Source organism: Eretmochelys imbricata, chromosome 1, assembly GCF_965152235.1.
Source record: "Eretmochelys imbricata isolate rEreImb1 chromosome 1, rEreImb1.hap1, whole genome shotgun sequence".
Lineage (NCBI taxonomy): Eukaryota > Metazoa > Chordata > Testudines > Cheloniidae > Eretmochelys > Eretmochelys imbricata.
In genome coordinates this window covers 163079666-163107104 of record NC_135572.1, presented here as the reverse complement: position 1 = coordinate 163107104, position 27439 = coordinate 163079666, and the positions used below count along the sequence as shown (strand labels likewise).

Below are 27439 nucleotides of genomic sequence, written 5' to 3'. Positions count from 1 at the left end.
AAATAGGTAAAACAAAGGCAGAAAGATAAAGAGTTTAGGTTATTTCCACTATAATATGCTGATTAAAGTAAACTAAAGTACTGTATTTATTACACTCTCCATAGAACACCATGACAACAGGAAAACTTTGACATAGTTGGAGGAGATAGAGGGGAACTCATTAAGGTCATATCCCTCCATTTACCTGAAGGCTTGCTTGTTTTAGGTAAGTACTCTTGAGTAGCTGCAATAAAGGAGGAGCTGAAATGCCTGGAGAAGCAGCTAGCCAGGCACAGGAACACAAAACAGCAGACAGGCAAGCAAGCACTATGGAGGCTGAAGCTGCTAAATTCTTGCTCCAGGCTACAGTGACTCAGATCTGTCATTCTTCCAGAGATATCCAGCCGCATTCTCTCCATCCAAGAGAGCAGGCAGAAAGGTAAGACAGAAAAGGAGAAATGCTTCCTCAACAACCCAGTTTTAAAAATCTCTAGCAGGAATACTATGTAGCTACAATGGGCAAAGACAGGACTTGCATAAAGGTAGGCATTCAGTCCCTGGAGAAGCAATTCAGTGTTCTCTCTAATTATGGACAAAATTTTTCATTAAAATAACACCCCCTGCTAAACTACACTGTGGGATCCATACCACTTCCAAAGTCATTTAAATAGCCAGCCTATCTAGTTGTTTAGACTTTAAGTGCAGGTTGCACATAATCAATGTGACCTTCTCTAATAGCTGATTGGAAACAGACTGCACCATAAAGAACTACCAGCTTAAAAATAAAATTAAAAAAAAAACTCTTTTCTGTTTTATCTCCTATTTTTACATGTTAAAAACATATTACAGAGCTGGTGAGAATTTTTATTTTTGCAATAATTGTCTTTTTTAATTGAAGAAGGTTTCCAAATGATAAATTTTTCATTCAGCTCTAGTTACAAATAAGGTTACTTTAACTGAAAGATAAGAACTGTTTTTTCAGTTTATTTACTTTGAGCATTTGACAGCAGTTAGAGTATAATCAGTTTCACTCTTTCCTCTTTGTGTGGGTATTTAGTTACAGAGGAGAGAAAAGACATTTAAAAATAGGTAAATGTGATTGTAAAACTAAAAAATTATTAGAGGGGAGAAAGAGGCTGGTGTAGTACAAGAAACTGCTTACGTTTTTATTAAATTGATTAGATTTCAAGTTAGCAGCATCACTTTAATGTAATAAATTGCCAACTTAATAAAAATAGATCAGCTACCCTATGATCAAAACATAAGCAAAAAAAAAAAATCAAGTTGATCATGCAAAGCCAGGTGCAATCCACTTTAATTAGGAATACCTATTTGGGATATCAGAGAGATAAGGTAGGCAAGGTAATTTCTATTGGACCAACATCTGTTGGTGGAAGGGACAAGCTTCCAAGCTTCAGAGCTCTTCCTCATGTCACTGAGGAATTGGGATAGTATAATTCAATAAACTACCTAATTTATTTCATGAATAATAAGATTAATAGGAAGTTAAGTATATTCTATAAATTAAACATTCTAAAATTGATTTAAATGTAATCCCTTGGCGAGCCCCTTGGATTGTGAAATCAATTAATATTGTACCAATAGCTAATATGTGGGACTAACCGTTTATCCAATTCAGACTTTCCTTTGTTATTAATTTTAGTGCATGTAAACTGACAGCACATAGAGAAGCCCGCGGGCAGAATAAGACCTACCACTGAAATTATATTTACCCATATCCATGTATTGAGACAAGAATAAACTTATTTCAAAGGCACAGATAGCATGTAATGAAGGTAACTATAATTGCACTGAAATGTGCCAATTATCATAAAGAATTACCTATGAGAGTGTGTTGTTCTTCATTAAACTTTCAGCAACCCTACCTTATGGAGACCCTGGATTCTCACAGCAAGAGATGCTGAACTGGGACATCAAGGAATGGTAAGGTTAAGTTCTAGAAAAAAATCAAAGTAAGCCAAGTGTGTTTAAAAAAAAAAAAAAGTCAAAACGAGAAGAACATAGGAGGCCAATTTTCTTCTTATAAAAGTTAGGGCTGTTAACAGAATAACAATTGAAATGTATTAACTATTTTTGGATGTTTTTCTACATTTTCAAATATATTGATTTCTATTACAACACAGAATACAAAGTGTACAGTGCTCACTTAATATTATTTTTATTACAAATATTTGCACTATAAAAATGATAAAAGAAATAGTATTTTTAAATTCATCTCATACCATAATGCAATCTCTTTATGGTGAAAGTGCAATTTACAAATGTAGAGGGTTTTTTTGTTCCATAACTGCACTCAAAAACAAAACAATGTAAAACTTTAGCGCCTACAAGTCCACTCAGTCCTACTTCTTATTCAGCCAATCGCTAAGACAAATAAGTTTGTTTACATTTACAGGAGATAATGCTGCGGGCTTCTGATTTACAGTGTCACCTAAAAGTGAGAACAAGCATTCGCATGGCACTTTTATAGTTGGCATTGCAAGGTATTTACAGGCCAGATATGCTAAGCATTCGTGTGCCCCTTCATGCTTCAGCCACCATTCCAGAGGACATGCTTCCATGTTGATGGTGCTTGTTAAAAAAATAATGCGTTAATTAAATTTTGACTGAACTCCTTGAGGGAGAATAGTAAGTCTTGTGCTGTTTTACTCGCATTCTGCCATGTATTTCATACTATAGCAGTCTCGGATGATGATGCAGCACATGTTGTTCGTTTTAAGAACACTTTCACTGTAGATCTGAGGAAACACAAAGAATGTACCAATGTAAGATTTCTAAAGATAGCTACAGCACTCGACCCAAGGTTTAAGAATCTGAAATGCCATCCAAAATCTGAGAGGGATGAGGTATGGAGCATGCTCTCAGAAGTCTTAAAAGAGCAACACTCAGATATGGAAACTACAGAACCTGAACCATCAAAAAAGAAAAATCAACCTTCTGCTGGTGGCATCTGACTCAGATGATGAAAGTGAACATATGTCGGTCTGCACTGCTTTGGATCATTATCGAGCAGAGCCAGTCATCAGCATGGATGCATGTACCCTGGAATGGTGGTTGAAACATGAAGGGACATATGAATCTTTAGCGCGTCTGGCACATAAATATCTTGCAATGCCGGCTACAACAGTGCCATGCGAACGTCTGTTTTCACTTTCAGGTGACATTGTAAATAAGAAGCGGGCAGCATTGTCTCCTGCACATGTAAACAAACTTGTGATTGGCTGAATAAGAAGTAGGACTGAGTGGACTTCTAGGCACTAAAGTTTTACTTTGTTTTAATTTTTGAATGCAAGGGTTTTTTTGTACATAATTCTACAGTTGTAAATTCAACTTCCATGATAAAGGAGATTGCATTACAGTACTTGTATTAGGTGAATTGAAAAATACAATTTCTTTTGTTTTTTACAGCACAAATATTTGTAATAAAATAAATATAAAGTGAGCACTGTACATGTTGTATTCTGTGCTGTAACTGAAATCAAAATATTTGAAAATGTAGAAAACATCCAAAATATTTCAATAAACGGTATTCTATTATTGTTTAACAGTGCAATTAATCACAATTAAGCCCTAATAAAAATAGAACAATAGTTTCAAGATACGTTCTTTATAACTCTCTGCTATTGTCTATAAAAACAGGACCTGGGATATGATAGCAGGTGTGAAAGGAAGCATAACAGTTAATGTTGAACAACAATTTCCATTCTAGCACCATTAAAATAACCTCTCAGGCGGAAGGTTTAATTCTTAGTCTCTGCCTAACTGTGAATGGGATGAATGGGAGTGAGAAAGTTTGAGCCAAAAAAGTGATTTTTTTTGGACAGTGCTACAGCTAAAACAGATAGAGAAAAAAGGTTGAAATGTGGTATAAAAATAGTCTTTATTCAAAGGTACTTCTTCATATTCTGGTGATAGGTTTTTTTTTTAATTTTGTTTAGTTCAAAGTACATAGCTATTGACTTCAATGGTAGTACTCACATGCATAAGTGTTTGCAGGATCCTAGCTTAGGCTACAGCTATCCACAATGTACATCTTATGAGGGTCACGGCTTATACCGATTCCCCTACATTCTAAGGTGTGCAGCTGTGGAACACCTCTTCTTCCCTTTTTGTGAGCCTTTTAAGGTTGGTGGCCATTGCTGACCCAACCTTTGGATGGCTCCTGGATGAGATTTCAAGGGGGCAACTCCAGCAGGTTTACAGAAGAATGTACCTACACAGCAGAGTTCTAAGCTTTGCTGGCAGGTACCCATCAGATGAGTGGGTCTCCCACCCAACACTCCTTAGCACATCTGCATCTATGGAAACTCAGAACCAGCAGCGAAAACTTGAGGAATGAAATAGCAAGAAGTTCCAAAGAGACTGGGCAACTTGGAGGAGTTAAGGTTTCCGGGATCAGGTAGCTGTAATACTCTTTACATTGAAAAAAATCACATCTGTATAGAACATTTTATGCAACCTATACATGAGGTTTTCAGCTGTACCTGGCTCCCACCAATTTATTCACTGAATGTAGTAGGTCATCCATCTTAATTTCTAGGAGCCTGCCACTGTTAAAAAAATTATGCACAGTTCAAACAGCTGGTTTTAATATTAATGTTTCCCTTGTTGTCCAGAACCTCCCAACTCCCTCCCTTTTATGCTGCAGGGCCCACCCAAGATCCCTCATTAAACCAGGAGTCTCCACATTTGGGGACCTAATGAGGAATGAAGGAGAGGAACCCCACTTTGGCACTCCTTACCAGGTGCACAATAGCTGAGGAAGATTCTTGACTACTTTATAAGTGTGGGGGGGTAGCGAGGGGGAAGGCCCATTCTAATAGACTTAAGCAAGATTCCTCAGCTACAGAATTCCTATACAGTAACTCCTCACATAAAGTCATCCTGGTTAATGTTGTTTCGTTGCTGATCAATTAGGGAACATGCTTATTTAAAGTTGTGCAATGCTCCCTTATAACGTTGTTTGGCAGCCGCCTGCTTTGTCCACTGCTTGCAGGAAAAGCAGCCCGTTGCAGCTAGCTGGTGGGGGCTTGGAACCAGGATGGACTGGCAGCCCCCCATCAACTCCCTTATCAGCTCCCCGCTCCCCTAAGTTCCCTGTGCGGCAGCTGCCCAGCAAGCTATCAATTGCCAGCAGTTCAGCTGTCCCTCCCCCCACTGCCATGTGCTGCTCCTGCCCTCTGCCTTGGAGCTGCTCCTGGGGACCTTTCTGCACTCCTGGGGGTGCAGGCTCTGGGGTGGGGCTGGGGATGAGGGGTTTGGGGTGCAAGAGGGTGCTCTGGGCTGGGGTAGGAAGTTGGGGTATAGGGAGAGGCTTAGGGGTGCAGGGTCTGGGCGGCTCTTACCTCAAGTGGCTCCTGGAAGCAGCGGCATGTCCCTTCTCCAGCTCTTATGTAGAGGCTCGGCCAGGCAGCTCTGCACGCTGCCCCATCCACAGGCACCGCCCCTGCAGCTCCCATTGGCTGCGGTTCCCGGCCAATGGGAACTGCAGTTCCAGCACTTGGGGCGGAGGCAGTGTGCAGAGCAGAAGCCCCTGGCTGCCCCTATGTGTAGGAGCCAGAGGGGGGGCCATGCTGCTGCTTCTGGGAGCCACGTGGAGCAGCCCCCATACCCATTCCCCAGCGGGAGCTCGAAAGCCAGATTAAAACAGCTGGCGGGCCGGATCCAGCCCACGGGCCATAGTTTGCACACCCCTGCACTAGAGGAACCCAGGCCTGCCCACTACTCTGGGTTCCAACCCAGGCACCTTATACACAGCAGCTACACACTACTCACCACCTTTATCTCCAGCCCTATCTCTCAGCATCCCCAGGTTCTTCTCCCTCTGCAATCTCAGTGTAAATTCAGCCAGAAATAACCTTTAGCTACTTGTCAGTCTCCTTTGGCCAGAGAGGAAGCCACTTCTTCCCTCCTCTGGTCTCAGCCTGGAACTGATATGCTAAGCTCCTGCAGCTCCTTTTATCTGAGCCTGCTGGGCTCTTATTGGCTGTCTCTAGCCCTTGGAGGACCAGGTCTCTCTAATTTTCAAGCTGGCCAGTCCAGTAAGGCCTCTCTAGGCAGTGGTGGAGGACCATTTTTGAGGTTCTTTTCCTTGTACCTTGCTTTTTCCTGGGGTGGGATGTAGAAGAGCAGCAGGGCTTCCCCAGTACAACTCATCACAGCTTTACAGTACCAAGTTAGTCATTGCAGTATCAGAACCTGTCCAGGTAAGTTCAGCAATAGCACTATCCATATGGACTATCCTCTATGGACAGGGATACTGACTAGATGATCCAAAAAATCTTTTTCATCTCTAACTTCTGTGGTACCCTCCTCATTTTGAAAAGTATCATGGGATCTTTGATTTCACTCAGCAGCTCCCTCTCCAGGACCAGGGTAAAAGGGACTTCAGTTTAACATCTCATTCACAGTACCTCTAATAGTGTAGCATCTCCTAAGATTCCACTGCAGTATCTGCATTGGGAAGGAGCACAAACTATGGTGTGGCTTGAGTCCTCCATTTTAGAGGCTATTGCTGCCAGCTGAACCCAGCCAACACAAAAGAAGTATCTCGGTGTGTTTGTTCAGCACCTAGCACAATGGACTGGGGCCACTAGGTGCTATATTACCAAAGTAATAATAATAGTAATAATTTTTTAAAAATGTTCCCTTTAAAACAAAAGCCTGAAATATTTAATTATTCATTTAGATGGGAAGTTTTAAGTACAGTAGTTTGAAAATTTAACGCAGTGGAATTATACTCCATGGATGTCTGATGATATAATACCTGAGATTTAATTAATATATATTACTGCATTTTCTTGCCATTACAAGAAAATTGTAAAATCTTAGATAATTTTTACAGCTGTTTCTAAATCACATGTGTCTTTACAGTCTGACCTGGACGGTGATCAGAGAAATTTTAGCTCAAAAGGAGCTTTGGGGTTTCAGCATCCAGTGAGGTGAGATGAATCCTCTAAGTTGATCCAGGAAAAGTGAAATTTGTATTTTTGTTCTTCAGTCATAAATTCCCCCCATGGCAAAGTGTCAAACTGTGTAATTCACCTGAGAAGACACACAAGGTAAGCAGGATCTGAAGCAACATGCTAAATCATGACATTAGAAAGCCACTGAAAGAGTCAATATCATCCTGACAGACCAGACTTACCCCACTGTGAGTCAAGGTTTCATAATTAACATCTCCTCAGAAAAGGAAATTGAAAGTCAAGGTATTTAATAGTATATACCTTCTCCTCCTCTACCCAGAGAGACACATCTACTACTAGAACCAACCTACACAAAAACAACAGACCACAGCCTTAAACCATGCTTCCAGCACCCTTCCTCAAACTCCCACCACCATTAACAAACAAACACATCCTCTCCCTGACTATCAAGTCTGCAGAGTTCTAGAAAAATCACATTTGCTCATGTTCTCAGGAGCAGCTCTTTGTCAAACAGAGACCTCTGGCTAACCCAATATTTGACATTCCCCCCACCTCCCAAAAAAGTAACTGGGAGTATATTCACTATCAACACCAATAGTACCACCCAGGGAAGAGATGGGACTACTTCAGTGAGTCCTTTAGATAGAAGGATGGTTTAAAACATGGAGAGATGAAGAGGAGAGAGAAGCCATCAAGGATGCAAAGGAGCCTCCCTTCCACAAAGAAGTGAAGAAATGTAGCCTTCAGACACAAGCCTTGAGTCAGTTAGTCTGGAAGGATTCTTATAGTTTTACATGGTTTTTATAAGTGATTTTGTTTTGTTTTACTAGACTTTATTTGCCCAAATCTAAATCCCAGAAGTTCCTACACAACATTGGAAAGAAGGTTCTGGCCAGTTTTCCAGTACAAGCCACAATTCATTTCTACAATGATGACTCTGATTCTGAAGATGACGAGGAAGAAAGGAATTCAGCTTTGTAAATCCATGTAAATCAAGAGACAAAAAAATAGCCTCTAATGTATTTACTAGCAAAAATCATATAAACCAAAAAACAGATCTAAAGCTCATGTGAGAATCATCTTCTTGCTGTCACATGAAAAATAGTGGGGTGATGCAAATAGCAACAAACATGGAAGGTTTGTTTTCTTTTTGGGAGGCTCACAGGAACAAAAGTCCTTATAGCAGTTTCTAGAATTTTAAGTTGCAGAGCTTTGTGTGGTCCCCAAATTCACTCTGGCTGGAGTAACATCTGTATTAAAACCGTTAATGTCACTGTTACCATTACACTGTGCTCAGCACAAATGCTGTTTTATGTTGTGTTGGAAGATGAAAATATATGCCTGATTTTAGGAAAAATATACACCCCCTCCCCAACACCTCTCTACATTTGATTTTTTTGGTGAGATGTATAAAATGAGAAACTCATATCCATTGTCCCACTATATCATCTGGGATTCTGCCTGTAAGATGCTACAAATTCTGCCCCCTAAGTAATCAGAAAAGAGCTCTGCCATTAATCAGGAAAAGGTGCCAAAGCATGAATAATAAAATATGATTTAACAGTGAATTAAAGTGTGTATTAGAGAATTTTAAACAACAACAACAAAGGCTGAGGTATAGCTATAGAAGGACCTTAGATACATGAAAAATGTGCAGAAGAGAACATTAAAGAAGGGTCCAAACTGCAAAATTCAAATCCTATTCTAAACTTTTCTAAAATTTAGTGGGTTTGAAGCTGGGATTTTAGCATAGTTTATTACAAATCAACTATAAAGTTCGGATTTAGAGCGGAACATCCTCTAATTTCTTTTGTGTTCAGAAGCAGGGTGACTAAATTACTGCTTAGTCTTGCTAATTGCTTTCATAAGCCATTTTAACAACATTATGCCAAGTTCATCTTTTTAGCCAAAGCTTTTAAAAATCTGCTTCCTATCACAGACTTTGACATGTAGGCAGGGTTTTGAAAGGATTATTTATTCCACCCCTCCCCCGCAAACTTCCAAATTCAAAATATCTCTTCCTAGTTATTCTCTAGTTTCTCACTTGTAGTATTGGAATATTGCTGTTTGTCTTATAAATATTTTGTACAGTTTCTAGATGTATGAAAATAATTAACTACCATCTTATTTTGAGTACAGCCCTGATTCTGCAAAGATTTATGCATGTGCTTAACTTTATGTATGTGAATATTTCAGTTGAAATCAGTGGGACTATTCTTGTCCCTAAAGTTATGTGCTTGAATAACTGCTTGCAGAATTAGCGTATAAGACATTCCATTGCATTAAATTAGATAGATTGGAACAATATCAATTTTTTTTTAAATGTTTTCTCCTTTGTAAATACTTGTATAGAGATTAGAAAATAAAATTTCTCACTTTTCATTTGAGAAACGTTAATGTTCTCCTTTTCTCTAAGTTTCTAACGGAATTGAAATGAGCATTGTTATTTATTTCCTTCTTTGCGCTGCAGTCACATGGTTACAGTGTATCTCTGGGAACAGGACAAGTCCAATCCTGTAGTTCTTCATTTAAGTACAGTACATGTATTGTCTTCTATAGGTCATTTTATGTGAGTCATGATTAATCACATGAATAAAGGATTGTAGAATCGGGGCCAATGTTAGTTACCAGCTACTGCACTGGGTGGCAAAGAAACTAGGCTTTGTTTTCCATCATAGTCAGTGCATGATAGTAATGGCAACAATGGAATTTTAAGGAAAAGAGCATACCTGGAATCAGGGAATATCCCCCACTGCAGAATCCAACTGTTTTAAAGACAGATCTAATTACGAAGAGTTCAAAAGGTTTTGAGCATGCATCATTAACATTTTTACAAACTATTCAGTAAATATAGACACACACTTAAAGTATGCTGTAAAATCCATGTAAACCAAAATCAATGAACTAGTTGGCACAAAAAATGTGCATTCACACTTTTTAATCTTGAACAAAGTATACACAAAGAAGTCCTTTAATGCTAGTAGTACCCATTGCCTTTCAACTTTAAAGGAGCAGTGGCTGTTTCCATTATAAAACATATTCTGTGTTTTATTCATCCTAAGTTGAAATTTTACATATGAGTTTTGAGACAGGATGTAAATATTATCCAAAAAATAACTGAAGTTATTTAAGCTCTTATTCATACACTTAAATCTAATATTATTGAAGTTCCTTGAAGGGTATGAACTATGACAGGAAAAAAAACAAGTTAACTAAAACCTTTCCAATTTCACTCATGCCATTATGTGTAGAGGGATCTGAGCCCATATAGCGTATGACAATATATGACTTCATATATTTCGGAAAGAGCCCTTAATATTACACAATACTATACCTTAACACAACTCTGAGTAAAATGCAAGACACATGCATATTGAAAAAAAGACTAAAGCAAAATTCAACAATATGCTCATCAAAAGCAGTATTTAACTTCCAATATAAATTTTCTTGATTTTTTGACTCAGACCCTTTGTTTGTATGAGAATACACTACCTCCTCAACAACAAGAAAGAAAGCTAAGAAAAACGTAACAGGTACTTACCAGCTGAGAAAAAAAAAAAAATCCAGTAGCTACTAGTTACAAAATTGCTCTCCTTGAGAGATGGCTAGTTTAACGCTGCAAAATTTTTAAAGGGCTACTAACAGAAATGCATGAAGGGGAAAAAAGTTCCTATAAAGGTCAACTGTGTACAGATGAACATTAATAAGAAATAAGTAAATCACTAGACCATGTGCTCCTGAAGAAAGATGTATTTGTATTGTACATATCATATGCATCTTTGTGGTGTGTTTATTTAAAAGGGGAAATTATGGTATTTTAAAATAAGAGTAATATTTGATTCAGTGTGAATTACAATATTACATAACAGAATTTGTTTTTTAAGCAAGCTAGGGTAAGAGGCATATCCAGCAGATAAGATAATTTGTATATATTACAATCCTTCTGGGAGGGAAAACTGTGACAATAAATTTGATATCCCTGCATTTACATGGATTACTGATAAAATAATTCCATGTCCCAGCATCAATAAAACCAGGCTGGTTGAGGAGGAGTTTAGTGAGCCACCAAAAGGCCTTATGGATAGGGGGAAAGCAACATTTCCTGTGGTGTAGGAAAAAATGTTCCAATCTTGCCTTTGCTAAGTGTGATATATATTTCTCTGCACTTCATCAGCCTTGTTGTTGAGTAAGGCCATGAACCCCAAACCTAGAGGGCAGACATATGACCTACCATTTTATTTTTATATATGAGTTAATGGGTTACACAAGATCAGTACAGGCATAATCGAAGAGAACCCAGGTCTTTAACACGGTAGTCTCAAATGTTAGGTCAGGTCTACACATTTTCTTTGACCTGAAATTAATTTCTTTCCCCAGGCACTTTTTAAACATAAAAGCAAAGAAAATGATGGGGTAGATTCAAACCCCCACCATTAAGCCAAGTAGTTAGGATGCTTGCTTGGGATGTGGAAGACCTCCTCTGCCTTATATGGTGCAAGGATTTTAATTTAAGTCTCCCACAGTACAGAAGAGTGCCCTAATCCAGTGGTTCTCAACCAGGGGTATGCGTACCCCTGGGAGTATGGAGAGGTCTTACAGGGGTACATCAACTCATCTAGATATTTGCCTAGTTTTACAACAGGCTACATAAAAAGCACTAGCAAAGTCAGTACAAACTAAAATTTCATACTGATAATGGCTTGTTTATACTGCTCTATATTCTATACACTGAAACGTAAGTATAGTATTTATATTCCAATTTATTATAATATGGTAAGAATGAGAAAGCAAGCAATTTTTCAGTAACAGTGTGCTGTGACACTTTTGTATTGTTATGTCAGATTTCGTAAACAAGTAGTTTTTAAGTGAGATGAAACCTGGGGATACGCAAAACAAATCAGACTCCTGAAAGGGGTACAGTAGTCTGGAAAGATTAAGAGCCACTGCCCTAATCACTGGGCTGTGGGATATCTTGCCAACGGTGGCTATCAAACTCTTCTATTGATACCATTCCATGTGTATAAATAATGAAATAGCCCTTTGAACAGGGACTTGAATTTGGGTTTCCTACATCAGAGGTATATGCCCTGACCAACAGTCAATAGGAGCATTTTCAGTTGTGCGCTCTGGGTCAATGACTATTAAAATATTTTATACAAAGTGGAACAGCTTCAACAGGAGATAGTGATTTTTCAAACTATTGCTCAGTGATTAGGGCATTATACTGTAATGGAGGAGATGTTTCCCAAGTTCAAATCACTGTTCCTAATCAGGTAGAGGAGGGAAAACAACTGAGGTCTCCCACAATCCAGGTGAGTACCCTAATCTGGGATCTAAAGGTTAAAAGGGAGACAGCGCCTACTCCACTATAAATGTTGCCTAAGTCATCCCCCCATAAATGTTGGCCAAAACTATCAAATTCACTTATAATTTTGGGGCAAAGCTGCATTTTCCAACAAAAACTATTTGTCTGAAAATTTTCACCCAGTTCTAGTCCAGGGTTCAAACTGATCTGTTGACACAAGAGATGTTGCTATGGTTGCATGTGGGTAATTTTATTTTTCAATTTTCTTTGTAAAAACCTCTGGTTTATTTAATTCATATAATGAGAAAACAGCCTGTGACACATATTTGTAATTTAAGAACTATTATAATCTGTAATGGCAGAATATCCAGGTGTTTCATACTTAGTCATCTCCCTCTCTTCCTTTCTTTGCCCTGCCCCCTAAGACCTACCCATGGAGGTACGCCAATCCTGAATTTAAAAAGCAAAACAAGAAGTAAACACACACAAACTTTGTATAATGACAGTTAAAGCTGCTTCAGGACATATCTAACCAACTCAAAACTCAAAAAACATGGTAATAATAAGTTAAGGGGAAAATCTGTGTTCCTTCCCAATTTCACACTGTCTGCAACGTTGTCAGTAACAAACTAAAGCTATGGCCACATTTAAACTGCTGTTGCTGTAGCATATCAGTGTAGACACTCATTACAGTGACTTGAGGGGTTGTCCCTTTGCTGTTATGAATCCACCTCCTCAAGAGGCAGGAGCTAGGTAAATAGAAGAATTCTTCTGTCCACCTAGCACGGTCTACACCCAGTATTAGGTCAGTTTAACTGTCCTTGCACACTGCTTAAATACCATGTTAATAGGTGCTTTTATAATATTTTATCTGTATTTATTTTTGTATGTATTATTCTACATTCCCAGCCAGAAAATTTCTCTTTACATTACAACTCATTCAATAGTGTAGCTTGTCACCCAGCAACATTGTGTCTCCAGCACCTACTTCACTAAGTACCTACTTCTCATCACCACCCAAAGCTGCAGCAAGTTACAAACATCTTGTCATGCCCTGTACATCCTTGAGCCCCAGAACATATGTCTCAGGAACACCTACGTACTCACCATAACTTAAAAAAGTATAATGCCTTCTGTCACCCACTTCCCAGCAAAACTGTAAGTTCTGACCCTTAAGAAAGTATATTCAGGCTAATCCCCTCCAGAGTGAATTTCAGGTGGCATATTAGCAGCACTCAGCCCTCTGCCTCCACCCACCCACTTAGTGGGATCTTCTTCAGCAGGACTACTTCTCAAGTTGTAGGATATCTATGAAAGCCTTCAGGCTGCAAGATCCTTTTTAGGAGATGGTCACCAAAGGGTATCCTGAGATACTGGTGATTTTTATTTTATTTAATTGTGTGTGTGTGAGAGAGAGATGACTAATATTCAGGAGTGTGGTGCAGAAGCTCCTGTTGGCAGGATTAACTATCTACACAAAAATAGAGAGCAGAAGTCCCGTATAGACACATGGCTATGTATACTGCCATAACCATGTACTGTGCATGGGGCACTCAGGGTTAATAGAATGTTTCTTTATTTTATAACACTTAAGACCATTTAAAAATTATGTGGAATGAATCAGAAAGACTTTGGGAGTGAGATTTAATGGTTTTCCATCTTTAACAATTATGGTATTACAATACTAACCCATAACAGAGGTTTTCACTATAGAAACTCAGGTAACTGCCTCTCATTTTTGTTAAACTGCAAAAATATATTTTCTGTAACATAGGAAGATTTCTTCTACTAATATTTAGTAAAACCTTATTGCACATGGCCATGACCACCATAAATATGATTTAGATTATGATAATGCTCAAACTACTATAAAAATGCAGAAGCCCCATAATGAAGTGATACATTACCAGCTTTTAAAAAAAAAAAAAAAAAAAAAAAAAAAAGGCTACAAATGAACAAGCAGCATACATCTTCTGTTTCCCTGCACCTTTTAGCTTTGGTTTGTTAATTCATCTGGGGCCTGACCCAGAGGGGCTTTCAATGACCTTTGAATCATCCATCACTTGCAGGAAGAAGGCCACAAAGTATCCCTATAGTAATGAGTTAATTGTTACCTTAGGACCTTGAAGAAAAGTCTTGAAACATTCTATCTTATGGGACAAATTTATCTTTTTAGTAGTTAAGATTAATAATTAAAATATAGCTTGATTTTCATGTTTCATAGGACTTTCCATAGTTATCAGCATAGAGTGATTGATTGTATTTCCTCCAGCAAGTGCTAGATAATTTATCTAGGGCAAAAATACATCATAATCCCTTTCTGAACTTGCCTAAAATTGTTATACTGAAAACAATTAAATTGCAAGCGTAGGGGGACATTGGTGGTAGCAGGATCTTGGAAAGGCAACTTGGTCAATATAGTTTTTATTAATCATCTACCATTCTACTCATTACTGTGAAAAGTCAGAATTAAAGCTGACTCATAACATGGTTTTAAAATGCTTCTGAGTTCTGTCCAGTGCCAAGGACCTTTTAAGTTTCCACAGTTGGAAAAGCTATCTCCAGGAGGGATTGCATCCATGCCAAAGAATGGAGTCTTGTTAAGGCTATTCTATCTGACCTTGTCACCATCTCTAATAACATTCATATAGTTTTTTCTAATATAGACTTTATTAATATTATATTGAGAGATGAAAAACAGTGTTAGAAAGAAATGTTAAATGAGCTGAAGAACAAGCAATAGCTGAGGATAAAGTTCTTCCTTAATCTTCTCTGTGTTCTAAATTTATGAAGATTAAATATTGCAAGATTGCCTGTTATGTTCACCTGTGAAATGACATCATACCTCACATCATGGTGACTTACAAGCAGGATGAATCTCCCAGGGTGTCTCTAGTGACAAACAGACTATCGCACTGTACCAAAGTGAATTTATATTGGCCACCTTTCATTAAAAGTATTGCTAGAACAAGACTCCATGTTCCCAAATCTCACTGCTTCTTACAGACCCCAAATAATGAAAAAAGGGAGACGTGCTAATAGAAATCCTGGTTGCCCCACTGTTGGCCAAAACCAGGATATTACACCACCAAGTGAGAATCCAACTTTAGTCTGAAAGTGGCTGAAAGATCTGAGTAGTACCAATAGAAAAAGTCCATTATGCAGCAAAAGGCCAGGAAGAACCATACATATATAGGAATCATTTAACGAATATTAGGATAGCAGACCTGAAGTATCCCCTATCCCAGCCAACTCAAATAAGTAAATTTATATTTGTTTTCTCCTCCTACATTCAGGAAATGAATAAGACCACATGTGTATTTTATGAGCCTTAGCTTGTTCCAACTGTTGCAGGCAAATTCCAAATCAACTGCCATTTTGCCTAACAAGCAGAAACAAACTTTATGCTAATATTAATTTTCCTGATTTGCATGAATGACTTTTGTGATGTAGTTATGGGTGGCTGTGCCTGACCTTCCCTGCGGGAAGTCTAGAGGAGTAATCTGTAGTCCAAGAGACCTCACTTTTTAGGCTCCAAAGATGGATGACTTCAAAAATATTTACATCTGATTCAGAAGTTACTTGATACCTTCAAAATGTTTTTTTTTAAATTGCTTTGTATATTTTTTAAGAGCGTGAGACCTCTTTGCACGTGGAACAAGTTAGACAGAGCTTGTAATAGTATAGGTATACCTGCATGTCACAGTGAGGAGGACCCACTCAGTCAAGTCAAGTCCTATGCAGAAATACCTCTGGACACTCATATGTTGAATTAAAATTTTGAGCAGCAGGTGTCCTCTTTATCTTCTTTTCTTTCCTGCTACATTACTTCCTTCCTCTGCCCCAATTAAACACACAGAGACTGCCCTACATGTAACTTACAAAGCGGTGCCAGTTCTTTACCATACTCATTCACTTGTAATATTTTATCTCTGTGCCCTCCCTTTATGAAGGGGAGGGATTTTCTCTTTTCTGTTTGTGCAGTACCCAGCTCATTAGGGTACAGATCTCAATATAGTAGAGCCTACAGGGCTCACCTTAATATATTTACAATAAAAATGAGAGTAACTGAATACATGTGTAGCAGGGTAGTTAGCCGCTCCTGCCTTAAAAGGAGCTGTGGCAGGGGAGGAAAAGCTGAGTTGATTGGGAGAAGCAGCTTCAGCTGGGGGCCATGCCCCAATCAGGCCACAGCAGGCCCTTATAAGAGGGCAGTGGGCCAGGAGCACAGAGAGTCTCCTTTAAGTGTGGAGGGAGATGGGCCTGGCTGCTGGGGAGTGTACCTTAGGTGAAGCAGGGCTGGGAAAGGGCAGTGGATGTGGGAAGCTCCAGACTGGAAAAGCTCCAGCCCAGGCAGATGGCCTAAGAGAGGGTACTGGGGTTGCAACAGGACAGCCCAAGGGTAGGCGGAGGCAGCAGGTCCAAACTCCCCTTGCCTATGATGACTGGCTTATACAGACTGCCGTCAGCCTCAGTGAAAGGGGGCTAGATGGTGACTGGCAGTAGCCCATAGGTTGAGGCAAGGTGGAGATAGAGGGTCGGGGGTTCCCTGGGGAGGGGAGAGTCAGATCTGTGGGTGGGGTCAGGGGTTCCCTGGGGAGGGGAGAGTCAGATCTGTGGGGTATTGCCCGGAGGGGCAGCACCCCAGGTAAAAGGGCACCCAGATCCAGCAGTGGTGAGACAACGGCAGAGGGCACTCCAGAGCTGGTAAAAAGAGCTGATTCCCAGACAACCAGCAGGAGGTGCCGCTGGATTAGTCTGTGCCCCATTACAACATGGTAATATTGCTCTTATGTTGGCTCCTTCCTAACCATTGTGCACGTTCTAACCCATTATTGTGCGCCGCAACACAGTAAAAAACCACAGGTTTCTACCTCATACCTTTAATCAATTTCAGCCTGATTCTGCTGGTATTGAAATCAGTGACATCTTCTTTTGCATGGCTGCTCAGCCTTAGGGTTATGAACATATTGTGAGTGTCTGTGTGCACGCATATGTGTGTTTCTTTGGGCATATGGGAATATAATGCAGAAAAGGTTGAGAACCACAGTCCTACTGCATTCAGTGGTAGGGGTACAGGACCTTTGCATTTTAAAAATTAAAAGAGTATCCTGTCTGATCTTCACTAGAGGAGGAGGAGATCTGGCATGTTCAAACTCAACACTGTCTGTAGAGAAACTCCATTCTAGAGGACAGGATGTCACACTGTTTCTACACATGCATCTCTCTTGAATAGAATATCAAAACAGAATCATGGCAATAAGTATCCAAATGCATATGAAAACAAAATTCCTCTAAAGGAACCAGACAAAAAGAATATAAGTTACTTGAACAATATGGCTAAAGGCTATCCCCTTTGCCAAGCTCAGCAAGAATAAAGCTGTTAGTCCAGTCCACTAAATACTACTAATCTTGGTGATGACAAGATACCACTGATAAGGCTAGGCCAAGAGGTGAAAATGAGGGCAAATTTAGGATTTAGTATCACTAAAGCCAATCTCTTGAGGGAGTGGATATTTGATCACATTTAGTCTATTCCAGATCTTTAGGTAGTCTTTACACAGGTATGTTTTAGGAAGGAAGGAGTTAAAACCAGCACCACACTTTAATCTTGTCAGGTTTTGTTTTGGAATCATCCACCTGATAACTCTGAGCTGACAACTGCATAAAGCCTTCTAAATACTTTACCAGCTAAAGAGACAGCATTCTTTTTAGGTGTAAGGAACTAGTGAAAAGCAGCTTCCCCTCCCACCAAGTTGGTAAGAATAAAATATACCTGATTACTGCTGTATGTAAAGTCACGTAATGAGGGACTCTCAAGATCCATAATGCCCTGTCAAAGTATATTAGTTTTAAACATTAGATGCCATTAACCTTTATCACAAGTCCCAAACCCTACACCATAGCAAAATACATTGTATTACAGAATATATTATTTTGATCATGAAGACAACCTTTGAAATTTTGATTACTTCAATTTGAGAATAATTAAGATCAGAATGTCATTGCAGCACTGCCACTCAATGACAGAAAAGCAAAGATCGAGTTTCGTGCCTGCAAATTTCACTTAAATAATAAATGGCCCCAGTTTGTCTGTTCACTTAGGTCCTTTCTGGTAGTTTTCCCGTAATTGTGCTAGATCAGAAGACAAGTGAAATGGCAGATTCATCACTGATAGAATCTTTGTTTAAGATTTATAATCCTTTAGTTTGTGTGCTTTTAGGGCTTGAGGGCATTTTCCAGTAGCTCTTCTTTATCCTGTAGGGATTTGTGTATCTTTAACTAAGAATTAATTTAATCCTTAAATTAAATGACACCAGAACCAGAGCTTTCACTAGTTGTCAAGTTAGAATTTAAAGTTAAATTGCTTTCTGAAAAAATTAGAAAAAGAACAAGAAAATCATAACCATAAATTGCATATGAGAAAATATATAACCCTGGAGTGACCTAGTCATGAATTCTCTCAAGAAAAAAAAATTGGTAACTTAATTTTTTTAACGACACCACTCTTCCCCCCATGGCTAGGCAATAGTAAATACATGGTCCTTGCCAGAATAGCCTATAATTTCTATCAGTTCAAAATTGAATGAGGAAAAGCAAGGGTTCAAACTGAAAAAAGATAAAAGTTAAGCTCTGTCCCAAATCAAATACTCCACTCAAACAAATATGCCCTACACAATCTGAGACTTCAAAATGAGATTCCAAGACACTCCTCTTTCTTGCATATTCTGATCAGCAATTAAGTAGTTAACGTTGCCATTTGAAATAGAATCATTAGGCTCTGGAATTATCACCCCAATAAGATGAATAAGGGCAAGTTACACACTTTAGAGCTATTATTTCAGGCTATCTGCAAACTCAAGCAGATAGCATTACACTGGTTTGTTTGGTTCAAAATTTTAGGATTTTTCTCATTGCTCTAAGAGCTGGAGATTCCTCTCCCTCCCCCCGGCAAATAACAAAACCAAAAAAACCAACCAAACAAGCAAGCTTAGATTCTGGATCACAAGTTGGGAACGTCCATGTGATTGTCTAGCTATAGCAAGCTGGGATGTGGAGGAAGGACTCCCACTGAAATTAGTGGCAGAACATTCATTGGTTTCAATGGGATCATTATGAGGTCCTGCATACAGAAGTTTTCCAAGATACCATTTCATTAGAAAAGGAAATAAAGTAACTTTTTGTAATTCTTAAGTTCTTTCCTGACAGGAGTGCTGGTATTTTTGTCTTACAATCAGGCTTTAACTAGTATCACTAGTGTTTTATGATGCAATGTGTTGGGATGTCAGCTGGCGACAAATAAAATATTTAGACAACTTCTGGTGATGATTTGTCAGCAAAGTAATGTGTAAGTGGAAGAATATTCTCTGTTTAAGATATTTGGGCAGTGGCTTAGAAACAATACAGTATACCTTGAGATTTCCTTTGAGTTTAAGAAGAAGGCCCTGCAGTTTTGTATGGCATTTACAGCAATTCCATGGGTCCAGAAGAATTTTATTTTTAGTACTGTTAAGAATTATAATTTTTTAATAATAAGGAAATTAGAATGAAGGACAAGAAAACAAATTAAGAAAAAACAACTAATATTTAAATGGGAACTTGTTTGGATTTTTCTTCATCCCCCACCTTTTCTCCTGGTTTTGGGAAACCCTATGACTTCTAATAAGCCTAATAAGATAGGAAAACAAGGATATTCTTGATATGCAGAAATACATATCTAAAGAAAATCCATTGTGCAGTATATGTCCAAGGCAAGTAAGATGCCCTCAGAAAAAAATTAGAAATGCAACCTGTTTTAGACAATTAAAAACATTTTGTTAATATTACTGTACAGTCACAATGCATATACTTGAATTTACTATGACCGGTCAAAATAGGGTGGGATATTTAAGAACACTCAGTGTTGGCCTAACTCTGCTCTCACTGAAGTCAATGAGAGCAGAATTAAGCCAAACACTGAAAGCTTTGGAAAATCCCACCCTCAATGTGCAAGAAAAAAAATCTAGGGGTAACTGAACAGATTATTTCAGATCCAGAGCATAGCTACACAAATTTATATGGAAGAATTCAGTTCCCAGAATGAAGTATTTTATCGTTTAGTACTGTAGGTCTCTCTACATTAAGAAATAAAACCATTTCAACAATCATCAATTTGTTTAATATACATAGCTCTTAAATAACACTTTTCATCAGTAGATCTCAAAGCATTTTATAAACGTCAGTATCACACAAATAGTACAGACGGCGAAACCAAAGCACAGAGTGGTGAAGTGACTTGTTCAAGGTCACCCAGCAGGCTAGCAGTAGAGCTGAGAATACAGCCCATATCTTCTGAGTCCCGGTTCAGTGCTCTATGCCACAGGTGAACCAGTGCTGACCACAGCTTAATTTAGGTACAAATCCATCTATTCCAGTTGTTGAAAGTGTTAAATTTCCTAGCATTGATAAGCCTTTGACTTTTCTTACAATGCATTTCTAAATATTATTGTACGAGTGTCTTATTCTAACAGGTCCTGATTCCAATTAATTTCTGTTACAAATGCCTTTGTCAGCAAGAAAAAACATTTGATTTACTTCACTAATGGGAATATCCCTCAATGCAGGGATTGCTTCTTCTTGAGATTTCTTCTGCTGCTGATTTTTTGCAAAGTTGTCTGTAGGAAATACGACAGAAGACATTTCACTATTCCATGATTAAAAACAGATGGTATAAAATAAAATACTTTGTTTTCCTGCTAGAAGTGTTGTTAGACTCCTACACTTCATCAACATAAAAGCATACTGCTCTGATTTTACATCACATCCAGCTACAACCTAATCCAATACAACGTTTAACAGAGTGAAATTCAAGAAACATTCCACTTTTCAGACATTTACAGCATCATTCTGGTTTACTGAAAGTGAATGCATTTTATTGGTAACATCAGTTTATCTACAGTAGATATTAACGTTTTGCTCCCTCTAGCAAAGAAAATTCCATAGTGCTGATTCAAGAAAGAGTTGGGGCTAAATTCTGCCTGTGGATGCGTGTTGCTGACCCTTTTCGTTCTTGACCTCAGCAGCTTTCTATCAAGTCATCAGTCTAGTCATCAAGTCATCAGCTTTCTTTCTATCAAGTCATCACCATCTTTACTGCAGAGTCTACACTTGGCTCTTTCCACTTCAAAGTACAGTTCAGTGGAAGCAAGTCAAAATAAGTCAATGAAACATGCCTTAAATACTAATTTTGTTAGTCTTCATTAGAAGTGAATGGACATGGGCGAAATGGTGCTGCCAATTGGGACAGCTTATCTTTAGCATAGACTTGGATTCTAATAATCTGGGTAATTTTTGAATTCTCCCATGTTCTTGCTCAGGAAAAACAGTTATCAGCAAATAAAAGAAATACCATCTTGAGAAAGATGGGAAAATACTGAGGAAGCCACCTGTATTTCAAGTAGTCAGAACTGGATCGGTGGGCAGAAACAAAATCCATGGGAAAGAGTAGCAAATGCTAGACTGTAATGGTTGTCCTAAAGAAGATATATTTGGAAAAAAATATTACTGCAAGTTTTGACTGTTTTAACTTTGTATTGAAATGAAGTTTGAACAAAATATATAATTGTTTATAACAGCTCCTGTAATACATCAATACATGAAACATAGGTGAAAATTCAAGGCTTTGAATCTGATTTAGTTTAGTTATACTAGCAAGTGTGTTTACGGTGATTGTCAAAACCTTTTGTTGGAGGCTTAAGAACTAGACAAAAAAATTATCAACTACCTGTAATGGTGTGCATGGAGTTGAGCGGAGCAGTACTCATCATGTTAATACCAAAGAGTAGTATATAGCCAATTCCTAAAGTAACTAGAAGGTATACAGGCAAAGCAACTGCCCAGTACCTGCAGAATAAAATATTTATTTTTAAATTACATCTTGCAAAAGAAAGTCTTTAGTAAAAAATTATTTCCAGCTCTAAATCAAGCAAGACTGTGCAGAAGTAGAAACATTTAAATTGAATTTAAAGTGTATAGAAAAAACAATTATAGACAAACCCATCACACTAAAAAGAGAAGACCCTGAAAATACAGTTCATTAACTAAAGATCCAGTCTGGAATTATGTGATCAGTATGTGACCAGTATGGAATAATAGCCAAATAAATGCCTTAGACAGTTTATTTGGAAAATGTAATTTAATAAAATTTACCATGATATTTCAGAAAAAAACCTTAGTTAAAACAAGCTGCCAAATTACTTTAAGAACATAGCAGACAGGTGAACTGCACTTCATTTTAGCTTGCTGATAATTTTTCAGAGTAAACTGTTGTTTCTAACATTACTTTACATAAATACTGTAGCTGTTTGTGAGGAGAAACATATTAAATCTCCTTTTCCAAGTTGGATTAAATGTAAAATATTTTAAATGTAAAAGGACACTGGCACAATTTTTCTGGGTATGTGTTTGCTCGTTCACATGTTTAACAGTGAATGAATTTAACCTACTTTTGAGGCCAGTATGTTAGTCCCAGTGAGAATAACCAAGATTCAGGAACATACGCCCATACAAGGTATAACACTGTGCAAAAAGAATAAAAGTTAATAGTTTGATCATAATGGTACTGTTTACATTGTTTTAAGAGATAAATTAGTTCTAGACAACACTTATAGCACTGTCATTACAGAGGATACAAACAAATTATAAAAATTTTCTCTATGGATTCCAAAAAGCATCTAAATAGGTCTGCTGAAATACTGCATAGAATGCTACCATGAAAACAAAAACTACGCCACAGGGATACAAACTTTATAACTGATGGTACTTTAACTCTCTCTTCTTCTTCATATTTGTTTTCTAATTCCAGAATAAAATAGACAAGAATTCCTTGCACCATTTGTCGATTTTTTAAAAAAGGTTAAAATTTTAATTTAAAATTAATTTTAAACATTTGTATTTTAAGAACATTGATCCAAGGTATTTCTCTAGGTCTTCAGAAATATGCACAAATGACTACGTATGTAGAACTATATGACAGCACTAAACCACAAAAGGTTTAATTCTGCAGTCAAAACTAGCAATAATGTTAATGGGTAATATGACCACACAAGGACAGCAGGATTTAGCCATTAAACCCCCCCCAACAAACCCAATTAACTCCCAAAATGAGACGTCTGTGGAGTACCAAATGTTATTTGAGTGGAATTCCACACATCTTCAATGAGATTTTCTTTTTTAAATACTTCAGTTCTTTACTATAGTATGCCACTTAAGGGGCTATCACAATAGAAATGATAAAATGTAAACACCCAAAATAGGGATTAGGATAGCATTGTACTAGGTAGTGTACAAACAAACACACAATGACAGCTCTTGCCCCAGAGAGCTCAAAATCTAGAATTCTGGCAAGTAAGTAAACATATAGATCGGGAATTGGTGGGGAAGGATAAAGTAACAGAGAGTCACACTAGTCCCAACTGTCACAAAACTGAAACAAGAGTTACAACAACCTAATACTTGAAGCAATGTTTTTAAAAATGTGCATTTTACTGAAAATATATTTAGAATGGGAGTAAATTTGGATTTACTGATTTCAGTGCCAATGAAGTAAGTATTAATCCAAAAATATTTCTCTTAAGAAGAACAGTAAAGTCAATTTTGGCTCAAAAGTTAAGGTTTTACACCATCTTAGATCAACAGAACAGTTACTAGCAAGAGGATATAGAAGATGGAATCCCAGGGTAGAGTCTGGTGGGAACACCCTTGGAGTGGAGCCCTCCTTAGCTCCATCCTTGCTGAGCTGTTTGAAATGGGAAGGGTTCTGGGATTCCTACAGCCAGATGCTCTTCTGTCCCTGAAATCGCTGGTGCTCCATTTTTCATCTCTGTCTTTGATGTGCTAAATTTGAAGTCCCTAAACTATTCTCTAACTGTTGGAAGAGAAGGAGCACTCCTTCTCTATTTAGTGTTCCCCACCCAAAAGCCTCAAACTTGCTGCAAAGGAGTATGGGCTCTTTGCTACTCCACTCCTTACCCAATGAGTATCTCCAGCACCTTCCTCTGTTGTGGCATATCATTGCTGAAAGCAGCAGCACAGTGAAACTGATGTGATTCTCGTCAGCCTTCATCTTTGAGTATCAGTCCACATCTTCAGCATTTGTGTTTTGCACCTTTAACTTCTACACAGGTCACAAAGTGCCAACTGTGTACACATGATATGCTGTACACTCAGCCTACTGGAAAGATTTTCAACTAACTCCCTGAAATATAGTTGTTCCCACAGCACACTCGGCTACATGGCCACCAGCAGCAGTATCAGGGAGAACAAAATCCAAAAGGATAATACAAGGAAGAACTGAGAAGACTTGGATTATCCCACAAAGTTGCATAATGATTTTAACAACAGTTCAGAGAGACAAGCTTGGGAGGTAAGAACTTTTATTGGACCAACTTCTGTTGGTGAGAAAAACAAGCTTCTGAGCTTACACGGGGCTCTAATGCTTCTCTCTCACCAACAGAAAGTGGTCCAATAAAAGATATTACCTCACCCATCTTGTCTCTCTAATATCCTGGGCCCAACACTGCAAATAATAGAATCATAGAATATCAGGGTTGGAAGGGACCTCAGAAGGTCATCTAGTCCAACCCCCTGCTCAAAGGGGGACCAATCCCCAGTTTCTGCCCTAGATGGCCCCCTCAAGGATTGAACTCATGACCCTGGGTTTAGCAGGCCAATTCACAAATCACTGAGCTATCCTTCCCCCTAGTTTAGTCCTTCTTTACAACTAATGTAATTTTTATTACATGAGAAGTATTAACACAGAGTTAATCTTTTTTAAAACTTCTACATCTTACTAGAGGCATGACTGTACAGTATTCATTTCTGCCTTTTAATACAACAAATACATGTAGCACTTTGCTCAGAATGCAAACATACTTACTAAAGCCAAACTGGGAACCTAAGAAAAGAACAAACCCATATATTGCTCTTTCAGGCAATGGGGCTGGAGAGTTTTCAACCATGTCAGTCTCTTCTTTTTAACTGAGAAAAAGAATTATAAGAAGCTATTAGCTACACTTCTCCTTAGGGTAGGGTTGACAACTTTCTAATTGCACAAAACTGAACCTTGCCCAGCCCCTTCTCTGAGGCTCCACCCCTGCTAACTCCATTCCCCTCTCCCTCTGTCACTTGCTCTCCCCCACCCTCACTCATTTTCACCAGGCTGGAGGAGGGGGTTGGGGTGCGGGCTAAGGCTGGAAGTGTGGGCTCTGGGGTGGGGCTGGGTATGAGGGGTTTGGGGTGCAGGAGGGGGCTCAGAGCTGGGCCAAGGGGCTGGGGTGCAGGCTCCAGGAGGGAGTTTGGGTGCAGGAGGGGGTTCTGACCTGGGGCAGTGGGTTGGGGTGCGGAATGGGGCGAGGGGTGACACTTACCTCAGGTGGCTTCCAGAAGCAACCAGCATATCTGGCTCCTAGGTGCAGGGGCGGCCACAGGGGTTCTGTGTACTGCCCGCAGCTGCTACCCCCACAGCTCCCACTGGCCATGGTTTCTGGCTAATTGGAGCTGCAGATCCGGAGCTCGGGGCAGGGCCAGCATGCGGAGCCCCTGTGGCTATCCCCTGCACCTAGGAGCCACATATGCCAGCTGCTTCCAGGAGCCACGCTGAGCCTGCTTTAGTCTGGCTTTTAGCTGACTGGACTTTTAGCAGCTGTCAGCAGTCCCTTTTCGACCAGGCATTCTGGTTGAAAACCGGATGCCTGGCAAAGCTACAATAGGGATTTTTTTTATAGGTTTTTAGGTTTCCATGATGTTGAGAAACCCATGAATATGCTATTCCTCTCACTTTCATTATGGCGAATGGGAATCAAGTAGTTTTGTTCCCGGTGCAATGTGGTCACACCCATACTACTAGGGCAAGGGTTCTCCAACTGGGGGTTGGGACCCCTCAGGGGGTCACGAGCTGTCAGCCTCCCCCCCAAACCCTGCTTTGCCTCCAGCATTTATAATGGTGTTAAATATATAAAGAAGTGTTTTTAATTTATAAGGGAAGTCTCACTCAGAGACTTGCTATGTGAAAAGGGTCACCAATACAAAGGTGTGAGAACCACTGCGCTAGGGCTACCTGTTGCCACGGCTCCTGGCAGGGGAACCTGCACTCTAACTGGATTTGTAGTTGTTGGCATGGACAAGAAGCCAGGGTTGAAAGAAGCAGTATTTCCTGCTCAGCACCAAGCAGGTTGTTGGGCACAGGCTGCCCCTGCCGGGGGCGAAGACCCATGCGGAGCCCGGGTTTTCCTTTCAGTGGAGTTGGGCACCCAAAGGACGCCTCACTCCCCTGCGGGGCAGCGCGGGCAGAGCACGGCCCGTGGGTGCCAACCCCCGACGCCTCCCGGAGCAGCCGCGGCCCTCCTCGCCATCAGTGCGGAGACGGGCCGTGAACGAGGCAGGCTCTCGAGGAAACTCCAACGTCAAGGCGACACCGGGGCAGCTCGCCGCGGCCCAGGTGCCTCCCACAGGTGGCCGGGGGGGGGGGGGAGGGAGCGGGCGGCAACAACAACGCTACAGACGGGGCCGGGAGCCCCATTCGCCACCGCAACGCGGCCGCCGGAGGCTCTCGGTGTCCTGGGGGCTGCGAGGCCCTCAGGACTGGGGCGGCTCCCCGCACGGACTCGTCCCCCTCGGGAAAACTGCCGCCCGCGCGGCGCCAAGCTGGCGGCGGCCATTTGACACCCGCGGGGAGAAGCAGCAGCAGCAGCACCCGGCCGAGGTGGCGCCCCCTGGCCTCCCGCTCCGCCCATCCCCCTCTCTCACCTCCCCCCGGCCTGCTCCGGGTGAGGCCTGGGACTCCCCAGGCCAGTGAGAGAGAGAGAGGAAGCCGCGCACGACGAGCCTCCTCCATCAGGACGGGGACGTGCGCCCGGCCCTGCCCAACCGCCCGCGACACATCCAGAGCGCAACGCGACGGCTTTCTGCGCGCATGCGTGGTGACACGACAGACACACGCGTGAGCGAGCGGAGTCGTCACCTGCGCATGACGTTAAGAGAGGACGTCAGAGCCGCTTCCCTGCTCTTCACCAGCCAGCTTAAGGAAGCGTCGACGTGCCCCTCGGCCTCTCGCGCAGGCAACGCAAGGTGCGAGGAGCTTGTTCCCGTTTCTGAAACCTCTGACGTCAGGAGGCAAGCAGCCAATCGAAGGTCTGGGAGGAAGAGGGAGGGGCGGTGGGGGAAGTGGCTG

General features: G+C 40.1%; 3 protein-coding genes and 1 long non-coding RNA gene across 7 annotated transcripts in view; 2 read left to right on the top strand and 2 right to left on the bottom strand.

Moving 5' to 3' along the window:
* The first annotated feature begins 245 nt into the window (after positions 1 to 245).
* On the top strand, positions 246 to 7907 carry RIPPLY3 (ripply transcriptional repressor 3). Its single transcript, XM_077807246.1, has 4 exons — positions 246 to 418; positions 1857 to 1923; positions 6874 to 6941; positions 7757 to 7907. Exons 1-4 carry the CDS (start codon positions 246 to 248, stop codon positions 7905 to 7907), a joined length of 459 nt encoding a protein of 152 aa, XP_077663372.1.
* On the bottom strand, positions 1692 to 18665 carry LOC144259071 (uncharacterized). Its single transcript, XR_013344820.1, has 3 exons — positions 18008 to 18665; positions 9656 to 9691; positions 1692 to 1936 (listed from the first exon to the last, which is right to left on the bottom strand). It is a non-coding gene; the product is annotated as an uncharacterized LOC144259071 (long non-coding RNA).
* A 1708-nt stretch (positions 18666 to 20373) lies between these two features.
* PIGP (phosphatidylinositol glycan anchor biosynthesis class P) lies at positions 20374 to 27351 on the bottom strand. 4 transcript variants are annotated; one of them, XM_077818599.1, is made up of 6 exons: positions 25148 to 25248; positions 24241 to 24442; positions 22716 to 22788; positions 21995 to 22113; positions 21657 to 21743; positions 20754 to 20885 (listed from the first exon to the last, which is right to left on the bottom strand). In XM_077818599.1, the coding sequence occupies exons 2-5, from the start codon at positions 24332 to 24334 to the stop codon at positions 21664 to 21666; spliced, it is 366 nt and encodes a 121-aa protein (XP_077674725.1). In that variant the 5' UTR covers positions 24335 to 24442; positions 25148 to 25248; the 3' UTR covers positions 20754 to 20885; positions 21657 to 21663. The 4 variants fall into 4 exon arrangements, with proteins under 4 accessions (XP_077674716.1, XP_077674707.1, XP_077674698.1 ...); XM_077818590.1 differs by lacking the exons at positions 21657 to 21743; positions 24241 to 24442 and adding an exon at positions 27230 to 27351 and having other exon boundaries at positions 20374 to 20885; XM_077818581.1 differs by lacking the exons at positions 21657 to 21743; positions 24241 to 24442 and adding an exon at positions 27016 to 27182 and having other exon boundaries at positions 20374 to 20885.
* The window catches only part of TTC3 (tetratricopeptide repeat domain 3), a 135343-nt gene continuing 135156 nt past the window's right edge, over positions 27253 to 27439 (top strand). The window contains exon 1 of the mRNA XM_077818550.1: positions 27253 to 27399. The gene's annotated coding sequence lies outside the window, so the exon portion shown is untranslated. The remainder of the gene's footprint in view (positions 27400 to 27439) is intronic.